This window comes from Rhipicephalus sanguineus, chromosome 10 (assembly GCF_013339695.2).
Source record: "Rhipicephalus sanguineus isolate Rsan-2018 chromosome 10, BIME_Rsan_1.4, whole genome shotgun sequence".
NCBI lineage: Eukaryota > Metazoa > Arthropoda > Arachnida > Ixodida > Ixodidae > Rhipicephalus > Rhipicephalus sanguineus.
In genome coordinates, this window is record NC_051185.1 from 150174825 (window position 1) to 150191748 (window position 16924).

The 16924-nt window shown below is 47.0% G+C and overlaps 1 protein-coding gene across 1 annotated transcript in view; it reads left to right on the forward strand.

Moving 5' to 3' along the window:
- LOC119372587 (RNA-binding protein 5) overlaps positions 1-16924 on the forward strand; it is a gene marked incomplete at its 5' end in the record, with an annotated part of 109378 nt that overhangs the window by 31676 nt on the left and 60778 nt on the right. Inside the window, 3 exon segments of the mRNA XM_037643062.2 lie at positions 1254-1293; positions 1874-1931; positions 13022-13057. Coding sequence (XP_037498990.1) covers positions 1254-1293; positions 1874-1931; positions 13022-13057 — 134 coding nt within the window.

Below are 16924 nucleotides of genomic sequence, written 5' to 3' on the forward strand. Positions count from 1 at the left end.
GCTATACACGAGAAAACGCAGTAATGCCCAGAAACAGCCTCTAGAGTACATGAATGAAAAAAAAAGATTGCGATCCAAGGCAGTAAATCTACAACATCCTTTTTTACTTCACGAAGAGAATGTGCTTTATAGAACAGCTTGTGCAGTTTGTGCTTTATAAAGTAGTGCGTTGTGGCTCGAAAAGGCTGTCGATTCCCAAGGTTTGTGGTGAAATCAGGATTGGGCATCGCTGGAAAACATGACCTATGACATGGATTAACGAGGTTTTACTCTACGAGGCTGTTTTCTGAACATGAATTCATAAAACTGAACACTTTGTTACATTGAGCTTTCACTGCAATATCACTGAGATAATTTTCATTTACTTAACCAATAATTCGCTATATCCATGTTTGTTGAATTGTGGTTCGGCTGTAAGGTTTCTGGTAAATGAAGCAGCAGTTTTCTATTCTAAGTCTCAATGATAAACGTCAGCTGCTGTGAGCTCTTATGACGCGTTTATGCTAGGCTTGTGCGAATAGTAAGTTTTAGGTTCGAAGCGAATAGTGATTTTGGTCGAATAATTTCGAATCAAATTCGAATAGTATATATCACATATTATAAAGAAAAGTGAGCATATTTGTCATGACCCAACCAACCTGCACAATATTTTTTTTTAATTGTAACAAGGCATTTGCAAATGTCATTCTTTTTGGTTCAAAGGAAGTGGAAGCAACTTTTAATAGTAGCAGGATTTGGCTTTCGGTAGAATGCAAATGATAATATGTTACATTTTAAAATTTACTATACTTGGAGCATATAAGCCGGTATAACAAGTTTTTAAACTTAAAAAATGGTGAATCGATGTGAGGGAATATGTTCATTTAACCTTAAAGTGGGGCTTCGCCGTAGTGCGGATTTTTCCTGGAAAGGTGTATTCACTGTACAGCACCCCTCCACTGCAGTGAAACTACCTTTACAGGAGGTTACAAGCGAACAGCGCGGATTTTTCTTGGAAAGGTGTATTCACGGTATAGCACCCCTCCACTGCAGTGAAACCATCTTTACAGGGGGGGGGGGTTATAAGCGGACCAATGTACACCTATTCGTTCATTTCGAATACTTCGAAATTTTCAATAATTTAAATTCGACTAGAAGCGATTTCGAATACTGTATTATTCGTTCGAATATTCGAAGGGCTCAAATATTCGCACAAGCCTAGTTTATGCTGATTCTGTATGTTTGCTGATAACCTGTTACCTGACTCAATGCAGTACTCGTGGCCTATGCACGCAAGCCGAGGACCACTTCCAGGTAAAAATCTCTAATTTTTTATTGCTCTTGATGTTAACACGCAGTGCACACACACGATCACAGAAGAATAAGGAAAGAACCGTGTTCTGTGTTTGTGTGTGTGCGCTGTGTTAAGATGAAGATTTACCAACTTGCCCAAGTAGCCACCTTATTGCTCTTGTATTGTTGGCACTCTCCCCAAGATGTTCACTGCGCAAATGAATGCGCTGTGATGTTGTTATTTGTAAGTTCTGTCTGCGTCCAAAGTAGGTGACGTCATTAAAAAAGTGTGGAACTTGTATAAATAAATACAGTACTGGGAATTTGAGAATGCTGTTAGAATGTGGATACTCTGAAGTATTCACAGCTACAATGCACCGTAGGCTGCGCACAGATTGACCCTGAGAAAAAGCTGTACTTTTTTTACCTGCTTCTGTCCATATGCGTCATATGCTTTTTGTGAAAAAGTTGTGTTTCTCTTTACTTTTTCTGTATTTCTTTTTTCATTTTTCTTTCGCACCTGCATGACATATTACGGTACCTTCATTCCTGTTCACATTGCAACTATATTTTTTTTCCTCCTCCCCCTCCCCACCAACAGTGCAGTGACAGCCAACGTTGCAAGTGTTGCATTGGCAGCGGCGCAGTGGACGAACCAGGTTAGTTGAAAATAAAAGCAGTCTACATTTTGTATTTTGCTGCAACACCACTAATGAGCTAATATTTGCACATGTATGCAGCAAAATGTTACTATGGACCCTAATGGGCAATTTTCTTAGGGGAGATGCTACTCGAAAATCGCAAGTTCTAAAATTACACATTTTTTCCTTTTACTTGTTTTCTCAAGTCTAGTTGTTCTACTTTCATGACAAAAAGAATCAAGGTTGTATTTAAGCTGGAAATAGGTTAAAATCACTTTTAAAGAGTGCAAGGTGGCTATTAAAAACTAAAAAGAGCTCATTGTCATGAGTCCTCTGGAAAATATTACCAGGCTGCTTGCCATTGCATGTCGCATGATGAGTTCACCAAAGCCACATGCTCAAATTAACCATGATTTCCAAGATCTCATGATGGAAGAAATAATTTTAAAAAGCACATGTTTCCCACATGGATGAGCTTTCATTTTTACCTTTAAAATGTGTTTTACTCAAGATGCAATTTTCGGCAACTTCTTGAGTTTGGACATTTTTTAGTACTCATGATGGCCAGATCGGACGAAATTTTTCCCACATATTCCTTAAAGGGATCATAAACCACCCCTCGCGCTTTTGCCTGAAAAACACTTTGGAATAATTAAGACCCTTCCCAGGAATACAGTCAAATCTCGTTACAACGAACACCACATTAACGAACATTTCAAATTAACGAACTTTTAAGAAATCCCGTGCCGACTGCTTATAGTTTCAATGTAAAAATATTTCACTACTACGAACTTCAGATTAACGAACATTTCAGAATAACGATCGTTATTTAATTCCCGTGTAATCTTAACAACGCCTCAGTACTACGAACTTATATCCCGAAATGCGAGGATTCTTAGATTTCAGTGTATCGGTCATGGCAGTCGGAGCTGTAAGGTAGCAGACGACGCAGCGCGAAGAGCGGACGCCCTCCCGCTAAAACCTGAGATGGCACGGGAGGAGAAAGACGCGGGCGGAGAACTTTTTTTTTTTCCTTCGTTGCGGAGGCGACAACGCATCAGGTTTTGTAAAGGCCCAACCGCATGCATAGCACGCGACTTCCGAGCGAAGGCGACTGCGACAAACGGGCTCCGTCGCGCTGCTCGATTGAAAACTATTGCGCGCACGCAGGCAAATTACGAAAAAGAATTACAGAGTAGATGAATGACAACATGCCAAATTTATTATTGTCTTGTTTGAGATAAAGATGCCATAAAAGCGTTTCGGGACTTCCTTTTTTCGCAATCTTATGTTTAACCGCGACAGTAGTATTTGCTGTGATCCCATGGGGCGCCTGGAAGCGTACGCTGCCTACGCTACGTCGCACTTTGCAAACTGCGTTATGTTGGGGTTAGTCCACGAGGCGCATTTCGACAACGTTTCCTCTTGCTGTCAGAGAACGTTTAAGAAAAGCCGCAGCGCCTCACGTCGTTGCTTCGCAGGGAGAAGGGCTACCTCACACGACGATGATGTTGACATTGCAGCAAGCTACCACCACTGCAGCAAGCTACCACCGAAACATCAAAACGAACCGTCGATCATAAATAACGACAAAATACGGCCGCTGCCTCGCTCTCCGCGTGAGATGGGGCTGTAAATAAGGTAGTCTATAACTTGCATTCCTTGAAGTACGCGCCGATTGGAAGCATCACGAGCAAATTGCAACCGAAGCAAGGGTCAGAGATGCTGCCATTTTGTTGGATATCGTCATGCTCACTTCCGGGCGACAAGCGATGTTTTCTGGCTTTCCAGAAACCTGGGATGCTATCGCGGAACGATTCTATTTCAGATTCCAATGCCTTTCGTGCTTTTCGCGCTTGGCCAGTGGTCAGAACAACGGTCCGTCCGCGTTATCAGCGCGATCAGCCAGCCGTGTGGAATCGGAAATAGCATCGTTTCGCGATTGCACCCCTGCGACAAATGACGGCGATGGATGGCCCTCCGCGACAGCAAATCCTGTCGGCCGTCGCTCAAAACTCGCGTGCATGCAGTTGGGCCTTAAAGGATTGCAGCGATGACATGGACGACGATGTCACGGTAGCACCCGAAGATGGCGACGAGTCCGTGTCGGCCACAGATGCGTTGGACTACTTGAGGAAACTCCGCATATTCATAGAAAAAAGCGGAACAGCGACCGAAGCGGCGGATAAAAATGCGGACGGTCTAGAATCGTTCGTGACGCAGAGTTTGTGCTGCACCCGTCAAAAAAAACGATCACGGACTATTTCAAATAAACGTGTCTTGTCTGACGTTCACGTGTGTATTGTTGTGAGAAACGAGTTCAAGGACGTACCGTTGCAAAGGTAGGACGTTTGCGTTACTGAAATTCTATTGTTATGGTAAATTTTTGGGCTTTCACTATAACGACCTTTCAGAATAACGAACATTTTTCCGCGGTCCCCTGAAGTTCGTTATACCGAGATTTCACTGTATATAGATGAAAGAACTTATGTTGGCTATTGGCCATTAAGGATGCTGTGTCTCTTGCGACGTGGAGAAATGGATAAGTGACGTCAGGTGACAGGTACCCGCCCACTGACGAGAGTGAGAACCGGCCTCTGTTTGAAAAGAGGGCGCCTGAGAAAGCAGCAACCTTGCGCTCTGCTTGTAGCCCTTACGCGGCGCGCACGACTGCAATATTTGGCTGAGCAGTTCATAGCCGTGTCAGCTTTCCGCAGGATGTGTTTTTTCAGCAAGCCCAAGGGGTGCTTCATGACCCCTTTAAGCTAATTGTTGGACAGCGGGACTCGATGAAAAACGTGCTTTTGTTCAACGTTAGCGCGAGGCAAGTGAAGACAGCCCAACACGTGAAACTTGAAGAAGCTGTTTTGACCTGGTTTAAGTTACAGCAGCTGCTGTGAACATCGATGGCAAAGTTTTGCGGGAGAAAGTCGACGAGATCGCACTTGCTCTGCACATTGACGGATTTCAGGCCTCAGGTGGATGGCTGCACCATTTCAAGATGAGACACAGTCCCGTTTACAAAAGCCTCTGTGGAGAAGTGAAGAAAGCTGACGAGACCGTTGTTAGTGCCTGGCTCGTAAAGCTGCAGTCACTCATCTCAGGGTACGAGTCTCGTGATGTTTTTAACACAGATGAGGCAGGCGTGTTTTTTAACCTTCAGCCCGAGAAGAGCCTTTGCTTAATTAAAACGCTAAGCGTGCCAAGGATGCAAGGAAAGCAAAGAGCGAATTGTGGTTCTTTTGTGCTGTAACGACGTGTCGGATAAACTTAAGGTGGTAGGACACTACAAAAAAAAATTTTTTTTCAGGAGCAGCCAGCGTTGAAATAACTTTTTCTTCAAAACAAGCGTGTCTTATTTAACTTACCCAGCCATTTATAGTGCAAAATATTGATTATTTATTTATTGGGAGGTAATCTTTGTCAAAAATTGCATTAATAGTGATAGTCACACCAGCCATGATAAGTGACTAAGGGGTGGCTTAAGGGGGGACGCGGCTTTCGTATAGCGAAAAATGGCAAAAAAACCGATTTTTTGAAAATCACATTTTCAGTTTCTGTAGCCCCTTTTATATCCGATTCCAAAATATCTTCACCGAAAACTGCGTAAAAGTGCTATAAAAAAATTGTTGCGCCTGCCGAGGTGGCGAAAATTATTGGGGAAATCGCAAAAAAACACTGATTTTCAAAAAATCATAGCTCCGCAACGACGTCACCGGGCGCAATATCTTGGGCTCATCGGAAAGCGCATTTCTCCGTCTTCAAATTCCCCGCCGCAGCTGGCTCCTCCCTTCGAAAACAAGCGCACAAAAAGCAAATGTTCGAAGGTCGTTTCGAGCCCTCCGATTGGCCGCGTCCGCCATGTTGCTCCAGCGCGCCTCGACATTGGTCCGATGCTCGCTCCAGGAGATCATCGTCTGCAGCTCGTGCGCCTTGAGGTCACGGCTGTCGAAAGTCGCGCTACGGCGCTACTTCGTGGTGTATTCGCACTCGCTCTGTGTTCACGGCTCGACGATCACGTTGAATAGAACTACGTTTTAGTTTGGAGCTGCTAGCTGAAGCTCGGTGGGATTACGATTGCGCGCCGCGCTCGTAGCGAACATCGCAAACGCGCGTGTCGGACCGACTATCTAGTGTTGACTCGTCGGATCCGCGGTTGGAAGTTCTGCTTATGGGCACTTCGGACGTCGTGACGAAGATAATTGTAGGACGACTCTTTGTACTCTGGACCACGCATTACGTACTTTGAAACATCGGGCACCGCGGCCGGCGCGTCTACTGCTCGGAGTCATCACTAGGCCTAACTTTGCTCACGGCGCCGGCACGCGAGACGAACCTCGAACTTTGCGGGCAAGAACAACGCGTTAGCGGACTCGCGGCAGTGTGCTTCTTCGCAAGCAACGAAGTGCATCGCCTGCCGGCTCGTCGCGCAGCGGGCGCGCGTCGGCGTCTCGAAATGCAAGGCCAAACACGTTGCGCACCTATTTTTCGTCGCCACACCTAGGCATATTGCGCATCGTCACCGAATGCCGCCACCCAGCGCATCGCGTGCCGAGTTCCCGGACTACATGGCCGAGCATTTAGAGGTGAAATAAAGCACTGATGATGCAATTTAGGCGAACTTGGGGCCGTGCTTGGTATCGCCGTAAGCTCTCATGAATCATCTGAAAAAATAAAAGCCTCGCAGATAACCGTGTCCGCGACCGGGTGAATGATGAAACGCATTTCAAGCGAGGTTTACAAATTAGCTTGACGAGTGACAGGGAGATGAATTCATATCTGCCCGATTCGCGTCTTGAATAAACTGCTAAGGAATTCCTATTCCACCAATGTCTTGGCCATAACTGCCTGTTATTTAGGAGGAAGGTATAGGTTGTCATGATGAGAGCCACTCTTAGTATCCTATAAAAATGATTCAATGATCAATTGCAATCAAGACTGTTGATTATGTTAGTGATAGCATGAATACAAGAAAGATGGCAAATCATCATAGTACATGGCCTAATTGCATTACAATATCTTGTTTTTTGTCATGTTTATTACACCACTTCATAACTTCGTTTAAAATCCATGCTACATGTTCTTTGTATATCAGAAAAGAATTTTAAGAAAAAAAAGAAACGAAACAAAGGCACAACAGATGAAAGGCTACATGTGCAGGAGGTCCAACGTCATAAAACACACCAGAGATCACAATCTTATGTTTTAGAGAAGCAAGGCACCTCAAACTAAAGACAGGGCACTCAAGAAAATGCACATTATGAAGGACTCAAAAGATTACGACCCCAGTGCCTTTTGATGAAGTAATATCGTTGGTACAACTTTAAAAGCCGTTTTCTCAAAACGACTTTTCTTGCTTCCTGCTTCGCTTGTTCCGCTGATTTCTCACTGACCGCTGGGTCTATTTCAGTTCCGTTTTTTGTTCTATATTCCTTGAAGCACAGTTCAGGGCGTGACATTCTTGCTTTTTCAGTATGGCCTTTTGATAATTAGCTATTTGACGAGTTGCACAAAGCCTCGATGCCTGTTGCACAGTCACATCATGAAAAACGAAAACTAAAAAAAATTTTGTTGCAAATAAAAAAATCTAAGAATGTCATGCCCGCAATCAGACATCTTAGAATGCATAGCACTTTGAACGAGCTTCCTATCGCATTTTTTAGGCGAGTCAGACTCTGAACAAGAGCAGAAGGTGAAATATATTGTACATCAAAAAGTTGTAAAGATATATTCATGAAATTTCTACAGTACCATTAAAAAAACATTTCAAATAAGTGTGCCAATTTTCATCAAAATCCATGAAGAAATAAGAAAGTTGGTACCGAAAGCCACGTCCCCCCTTAATTCAGTAAAGCTTTGGCATTTGTGCAACTAAAGGTTGGAGCTACGCAGTGAACTAGGATAAGTGTTATGCAGTAAATATCAAGGAAGTAATGTTAAAAAAGAAAACAAAAAGACTGGAAGAAAACAGCCAATTTAGACTTAACCTGTTTGCAAAATCAGCTGTGAATTCAAAAATGTTCCATCAAGTTCTTTTATTTTAGTTCACTGCACACATATATATGTTGTAGATTATTATACAAAATTTCAGTTCAAAGTACACACTGAGAAAAATGTTATGAAAGTTTGCATCACATGATTTGGAGCAAATTTTTGGAGCAAATTCTTTCAAAAAAAAAAAAAACCCAAAGATTTCAGAGCTTGCAATAGGTGTGCGGTCCCGCTCGTGGCCATTTTTAGAGATTTAAAAACAATTAGAAACACAAAGTTATATTTAATGGCATCCTCTTATGTAACAGTCAAAATAAAATTTATAAAGTATTTTGAATATCGTTAATGTAGACAAAAGAACACTTCAAAAAAAAACACAATGTGGTTTCGGTTTCGCTATACAGTGAAAGCTCGTTAATTCACACCTCATTAATTCGAAATTTTGGATAATTCGAAATGGTCGCCGCAGTCCGGTCCGCAGTGCATAGGAGACCATGTGTAAAACGATTCGTTAATTCGAACAGAATTTGCCGCCTCTACGGATAATTCGAAGCGCGCGCCGCCGAGCGTCATCATCGTCAAACACTAGTGGAAGCTTTTACGGCCGAACGATAGGTGGCACGACCGGTTTTTTCGAGCTTCAAGTGGCCTTCGAGCAAAGGGCGAGCAAAGTATGGCCTCCGAAATCCAGGGAGCAATTTTTTTTTCCGTAGCCCTCCCGCTATCTCAGCGCCTGGCGCCACTTGTATACGCGGGACCCGCGGGACGCTGAGGAGTCGGCGGAGTAGTCCTAGCAGTCCTAGGCCGCACCCGGCAGCGTCACTTTGTTCCTCGAGCACGTTGTTCATTCACGCCGTCAAGCCGTCTTATTCCGCATCGAAGTTGCAAGATGCCGCGGGGAAACTACTGCGCGAAGACTGTCAAGGAGAAGGTGGAGATTTTGCGAGAGGTTGACCAAGGGAACTCGAGCAAATACGAAATTGCGAGGAAGCGCGGCATACCTCCGAGCACGTTGTCAACCTACATACGCAACAGGACGGCCATTGAAAACGCCTATGAAGCCGAGGATTTTGGCGCCAGTCGAAAAAGGCTAAGGACAGCGAAGTTCCCGGAACTGGAGTCAGCTTTTATTATCTGGGTTAAAGAAATGAGAGCCCAGAGTATCGCATTGAGCGGCCCTATCATCATGGCCAAGGCAGCCGATTTCGCCCTGCGCTTGGACATTGAAGACTTTGTCGCCTTCGAGGGATGCTTTCATCGTTTCAGGGAGCGGCACAATCTCGTATTCCGCACGTTATCCGGCGAGGCAAAGGAAGTGGACGCCGAAACATGCGCTACTTGGAGAAGCGACACCCTGCAGCAGTACTTGGAGAGCTACTCACCACAGGATGTGTTTAACGCTGACGAGACAGCGTTATTTTTCAAGTTGCAGCCAGACAAGACGATCACCTACAAGGGAGACAGCTGTGCCGGCGGCAAGTGCAGCAAAGAGCGTGTCACTGTTCTGGTCGCCGCAAATATGACCGGTACGGAAAAGGTCCCCCTTTTTGTGATTGGCAAAGCACTCAAGCCACGGTGCTTCAAAAACATTCGGTCACTGCCGACGGAGTACGCCGCAAACAAGAAAGCCTGGATGACAGGTGACCTATTCAGGAAGTGGCTACTGAAATTCGACAGGCGAATGGAACTGGGCGGCAGACGCGTTCTTCTTGTCGTCGACAACTGTTCGGCGCACAAAGTCGACGTTGAGCTGAGAGCAACAAAGTTAGTGTTCCTTCCAGCAAATACGACTGCGGCCCTACAGCCAATGGACCAGGGTGTGATAAGGAACATCAAGTGCTTTTATAGGCGTCACATGCTGGAGAGAATGATTTTGTGCGCGGGCGACAGGAAGGACTTCGGCATTACGCTGCTCACTGCCATGCACATGTTGGTGCGCGCATGGGAACAGGTGACCGCGACCACAATCGCAAACTGTTTCCGCCACAGTGGATTTGCAGCTGGAAGTGTGCAGGATAGTTGTGACGTGGACGTGGACGGGGCTGAGGAGCTCATGCCAGTGGCATTGCGCGACACTCTTCGGGGCGTACGTTTTGCCGATTATGTTGAAGTTGACACCGGTGCATCGGTGTGTGGTGCCCTGACTGATGAGGACATTATCGCTCAAGTAGCCGGTGCGCAGCCTGTTGCTGAAGAGCCAGAAGGTGAGGAAGACGAAGATGACGAAGCGCCTGTGCGCCCGTCAGTTCTGCGGTGATGGAGGCACTTAATGTGGCGCGTCTCTTCTTCAGCTTTGAAGAGGGTGAAGAGGATTCCCTGCGCCGCGTCCGCGCGCTGGAACAGAGAGCCGCAGCTGTGGCATTCAAAGAAAAGAAGCAGATGGTCATCACCGACTTTTTTGGCCAATAAATATTTTTCGTGCCCCCACCCCCGAAATCTACCCATTTTTGCTCACTTTCATTATTTCGAATTTTGTTTAATTCGAAATTGCTCAGTGTTCCCGTGGAATTCGAATTAACGAGCTTTTACTGTATGAGCATGGGATATGGAAAACTTGCTGTAACTTGCAAACTAATGATGATAGGAGGATAATTTTTGTTGCAACATATTTTTGAATGTTTGGGTGTGCACAAAAAACTAAAGATTGACCTCGCGAAAAAAATGTTACTTTTGAAGGTGGCCTGCCACCTTAAGCTGACTGTAGTTGGCAAATTTCAAAAGCCTCGGTGTTTCAAGCGCGAGAGCCATTTGCCGTGCGTCTATCACGCGAGCAAAATGCATGGATGACGGTGGCCCTGTTTGAAGAGTTTCTGTCGCTCCTTGACAGAAGGAGGGTCAGCACGTATCGGAAGATTGTTCTGATTCTTGACCAGTGCACCGCCCACCCGAGGCAAGTGACGCTCCAAAATGTCAAACTGGTCTTTTTGCCTGCGAACACGACGACACACCTGCAATTGCTTGATGCTGGGATCGTAAAAAATGTCAAGCTTCATTTCAAGGGCCTTCTTGTGCGCTGCCTGCTTGCCAGAATTACTGAAATACAAAAAAAGACGTGTACCATCGAGGAAGGAATTAGGACAGGTCAGAAGAGGGCGTCACTCGCAACTAACTTTGTTCTCAGAACATCAGCGACATATATAGCCATAGCACCCATGCGCGCGCACATTGCCTCACATGCTCGTCAAAATACACGTGATTTCAGTAAGCAAGTACCAACTAGCCCAAGAACAAGTTTTACTTGCCAAAATTAACAGAAAATACGAAGGCGACCTGCGAGTAAGCCTCCTGGACACCATGCATTTTATCACTGTGGCTTGGGATCGTGTGACGCTGACTACAATAGCGAACTGCTTTGCTAAAAGTGGCTTCTTCAGGAGTCCCGAAGAGATGCCCTCAGAGACGGAAAGAGCCAATTGAGGGTTGGGAACGGCTTGATGCTGGGTGTACAGCTGAGTTCTGCACGGCGGATGACAACCTCGCCACTTGTGGTGCGCACACGGTGGAGGATATTGTCGAGGAGGTCACATGCGAGGTTGCCGATTCCAACGATGATGGCGAGGACAGACGAGGGCGACGGCAAAGGACCACCACCAGCGACTGAAACGCTGCTCCCGCTCGACGTGCTACGCGTGCTATGGCCGCTGATGAAATCAGCGACGACGCGTGCACACATTTTTATGAATTTGAGAGAAGTCTGCTGAGTGACTTGATGAAAGAAGGAATAGAAAGACAGAGAATTTTTCTGCAAGATATAAATATTTTTCACGTGTGCCTGAAAATGAGTTTCCCTCTGACTCTTTGTTAATTTAGCTAGTTTTACATGTGTTTCGGTGATGCGAGTTTCGGCTAATACGAATATTTTTTGTGACCCCGCGAGATTTGTATCATCGAGATTCTACTGTACATACTTGAAATCAGCATAAAAAACTATGTAAACAGCACAAATTTCATTCATACCTGCCAAGTCTCCCGGATTACCCGGGAGACTCCCGGATTTTGAACGTTTCTTCCGGTTGTACGGTTCGTAGGAAAATCTCCCGGAAATCCAGTTTTGCCCCGCGCGTCCAGTGCATTGCGCGCCCCGTGCGTCACGGTGACGCGAGGTGGGACGTTTCGCGTACAGATGCGCTACACGCATTTAAAAATTGATTCTAAATGTGTTATAGGTTATATCAGCCGTTAATATTTCGTGGCGTGGCAATATGATGCGTTTGTGTACACAAAAATCTATCCCACAAGTTATCTCGCCTTCCAAATTTTGTGTCACTACTGCTTTAAGTGGAGAGCCCAGCACTTAAAAGGGTAGCCGTTACCGATGTCTGTCGAGATAGCGTGTTCGTCAGCGCTCGCGACCGTCCCCGTCTCAACGGCGCCCCTTATGGTCCCTTGCCGGACGAAATAACTGGTAAGCAAGCGACGACAGGCCTCGCACGCGGAGCGATGTTATCGCATGTGCCCTTCGCGCGACGGTGACGGCCGGGTCGTTTCATCTCTGCTTCAACCGCGTTCGTCCCTAGCGCTAGCGCGCATTTACTCGCACGTGAAACAGACGATGCGTAAGCGATGTTATCGGTTTGGACTCTGTACAGATCAGCGGCGACCGCAAAATCCCGCTGACAGTGTCCATATAATTGCTATCCCCCCCCCCCCCCCCCCGTTGAGTAGATCTTCTGGATTCCGTTTCTCCAAACTTGGCAGGTATGTTCATTGCCCTGGGCTACAAATTAAACTTTTTTTTCGAGTTGCATCTCCCCTTGACAAAGGGTTGAAAAATACACCCCCAAAAGTGTTATCGTTACAATGTAAGATGTTCCATTGCAAATTTGAATTCATTGGATATATCAGCATAATCTAATGATCAAAATAGTGTGCTTTATTTAATGTTGTGCAGCATTTGAATTAACAAAGCAGGAGCAGCGAATGCAATTTTTGATGCCAGTTGGCATCTTTCTGATACAATACTTAAAAAATAACAATTTTCGGCAGTTCCATTGGATTTGTTACATAGAGATTTCATTGTACAAAATATGTAGGCTGTGGCATTGTAGCAGTGATTTCAGATTGCAAACAGGTGGGTGCACACTGCACAGTATTAACTTGCCTTCTTATGTTTCCAGCCATCGACACCTGGCAGTGCTACTACTACTCAACAGGTAAGCCAATGCTTTACATTAAAACGGTGAGATGGATGATACACATTTATTGACGCAAAGGCCACACCTGGCCAGAGAGCGCAATGTAACAGTGAGGTTATAACAATATAACATGGCTGGTATGACCAAAGGCTGAGGGTCAGGAAAGCATAAGCAAAATTAATGGCATTACTTGAATAATGTAAATGTAGTACAGTCTAACCCACTCATAACGATCCCAGATACAGTCGCCGACCGTTTATTCGGACTCGGCGGGAACCGCCGAAAAGTCCGAATAATCGGGAGTCCGAAAAAAAGGATTCACCAGAAAAAAGCACTTTTATTGGCCCAGCGGCCGGAAAAAACTTGTCAGTGCGCCTCTGTACATGTACGCTTACGCGCGACCACGTCGGCCTGTATTTCAGCCAATGTTTGGCCACCCCTGATGGTCGGCAGTAGCACTGTAACGGCCTATGCTAAATCCGCATTTGATGACTGGTGTGGGAGGTGCGTCATCACGGCAGTCACTGTCCACATGCGCTGGTTCGAGTAGCTGACGGATATCTCATCGGCCAACTCGGCGAAAACTTCCAAACAACTTCCACCTGGTGAATAATCACCGCTTTTTTCGCCATCGTCACGGCCTTGTAGTTGCCGCGTTTCTTTAGTTCCGACGGCGCACATGGAACGGGCAGCGTCGGAGCAATTTCAGCAGATCAGGCCTCGCACGCCAAGCAACAAACAAGGGAGCGGGACACTAAGCTCGGGATGCAGATCAGGCCTAGCTACAGAAACATCTGACAACGCAAACCCTCACACGACAAAAGGAAACGACGTTGGGCTAATTGATGTTGCAGCGCTTCTGTTGTCGTACTCTCTTTTTCCGAATTAGGATCCGCGTCGTACTCGTATGCGCTGTCATTCTCCTCAAACACCGCACCGAGCCGATTCCAATCTTGTCTTGGCTTGGCCTGCTGTTCGGCCATGGTAGCCGTTCAATGGATACTTGACTGGCTAAAGCCAAAAGGCAACCGTTACGTGTAGCCAACAAACATAGCCTTCGAGATCGGTAATTTCTGCGTGGATTTTTGACACTGGCACGATCTCCAGTTATAGTCAGTGCAACATTTCAGTGCTGGCAACCTATCAAAATTTTGTAAACATTGCTGACAGCTTGTCATGGCGGTCAACGTCGCACTCGATCAGCCAGCCGGAGTCCGAAAAATCGAACGACGGACTGTGGGGCGTCCGAATTTTCGGTCGTGAGTTTACATTACAGTAAAACCTCGTTATAACGAAGTTGAAGGGGGAGTCGTAATTACTTCGTTATAACCATTAGTTCGTTATAGCCAATATCCATTTCTACCGACAATTAGCACGCAAGAGAGGATGTACTCATCACCGAATCTCACAGCAGCCCGCCACGCAAACGAAAAACGGCCGTCGCACGGAGAAAAACTAGCAAAAGAAAAAAAAGAAGAAAGAACAGCAAAGATCTGCTACTTTATTCACGCCAAACTCGGCACACCAGCTGGCGGCTCACTTAGCAGAAAAATAGTCCTTAATAGACTTCTGCCGTGTCTTCCTCAGACGGATGATGGCTTTTTCGGCCGCTGCCGCTATGTCGAGTCCGTCCTCGCCGTCATCGTGAGCGCCGAAGAAACGGCGCAGCAGGTCTGCCGCATCCAGCGCTTGCGCGGACGTTGGAACATCGGGTTCACCAACTCCGGGCTGTCGTCGACACATTCGTCACTGTCGTCATTCACCACCCCTGTCACCGCGCGCACAATTTCAGCCTCTGTCAGCTCTTCGGTTGTCACCGCGTCAACATCGGCACAGACGTACGTGCAGAAAGTGTCGCAGTCGGGCACAACTCCGGCGTCAACGAGAGCGTTCCACGACGCGAGGTCTTGGTCACCCGCGGCACCCTCATTGGCGGCAGCACCGATATCTTCGCTGTCATCGCCGCTGTTGACGCCAAATGAGGCATGCCGGAAGCAGTTGGCGATCGTGCTTGCTGTTACAGACATCCAAGCAGCCTGTAGCCTCTCGATCGCCATGTAGAGGTCGATCGTAGTCTCGCGCTTCATGCTCATATTGAGTAGAATTCGGTCGATGACACGCTTGCGGTACCATGCTCAACGCTACACCGAAATCTTAGGCAACTTTTTTCTTCTTGACGCCGGACTCACCGGCTTTCAACATAGCCGCCTTCTGCTCGATTGTAATCGTTTTGCGCTTTCGTTTGCCGTTGCCGTCATCTCCTGTCTAGCGGCGGGAACCGAGAGAGACGCTGTTCTGTTGCACACGCAGCGAACGACAAGCAAAAAGGCTCGCGCCGGCGCAGCGCGGTTGGCGCGGTCGCCGACTCGCCGCCATCGCCGCGTCACTTTCGCTGGCGTCGCCGTCCGCGCGCGCAACAGGAGAGCGGGCGGGTCCACGAGTTCCGCGGGAGAGGGGAGGGCGGGTGACGTGCGCGGGTGGGTCCACGAGTTTCAATGGAAGGGGAGGCAGGCAGACGCGCACCCTCGTGCGCGTTGGCAGGCGGCTCCTCGGGAGCGCGGGGCGTGAGTTTTGAATTACCGCATCCGTGATGGGACGTAAACCGTCGCGCGCTATAAGACACTGACTTGCCGGCTACCAAAATGGTCAGTAAATGCTCGGTGGGGAAAAAAAAGGTTCGTTATATCCATTGCGAGGAAATTTTAGCTTCGTTAAAACGAGGTTTTAAATACATGGGTGTCTATGGGAATTTCAAGGGGAATTACGATTGCTTCGTTATATCCATTAGTTCGTTATATCCCGCTTCATTATAACGAGCTTCTACTGTACTTCAATGGGACGAGTGGCGGTGCCACGAAGGTGTCCGAATAAACGAGCACGTCCGAATTTTCGGCGTCCGAATAAACGGTCGGCGACTATATAACAATCGGTGGGTTATAATGACTAGGCTTGTGCGAATATTCGAGCATTTCGAATATTCAAACGAATATTACAGTATTCGAATTCGCTTCGAAACGAATTTAAATTCTAGGAAATTTCGAAGTACAGTCGATCCCGGATATATCGAACTCGAAGGGGACCGCGAAATGGTTCGATATATCGAGAATTCGAAATACAAAATACAGTCGAACCCGTTTATAACGAACTCGAAAGTGTCGCGAAAAGTGGTCGTTATATCAGTAGTTCGTTGTATATGGACTCGCCCTTAAAAACGTGCGCTTTGCGGCCAGGCCGTTTTTATTTTCCTTTGTGCACTTTTATTAAAGTGCTAACAACCCCTTCGGTGACAAGCTAAGCCTTTTCGCGTCGTGAAGCGAGCCCGCTGTGTGCTCACGAGTGAATTAACCGCCTTTGCAATGAGCTGACACCGTTTCACCGAAGCGCGGTACCGCGACGTGAAGCCGATCGTCCCTGGCTAGTTGCGTGCAGCGCATCGCCTACTCGGGTCGCGGAGTCACTGCCAGGCCGCTTGCTGTATGCCGTATGCGTGCGTTTGTACGTTCTTCGTGCTCGCTTCACTCCGGATCGTGCACGGATGCGGCGACTAGCCTCTTCGGTCAGCGCAGCGAAAACAAGCATTTTCCAAGCAACGCGCACTACGTCTCCGCGATGCTTTCGCGGCCCTGCACGACGATGCGCGGCGCACTTCAGTTGTCACCAAGTCAAACACGCAGTATACGCTCGCTGTCAGTGCATCGACGTTTCTCAGTGCCCGCGCCGCTCAACAACAGCGAGCTACTTTCGTTTCTACAAAGCGACGCGCACTTTAAAGCGGTCTCGCACGACGCAGAGGCGGCGAACTTGCGAACGGCAGCATGGCTAAGCATGGCGCGCTCGTACCACCGTCAATCCGCAGTGTACGGTGTACGCCACACGCGCAGCCGA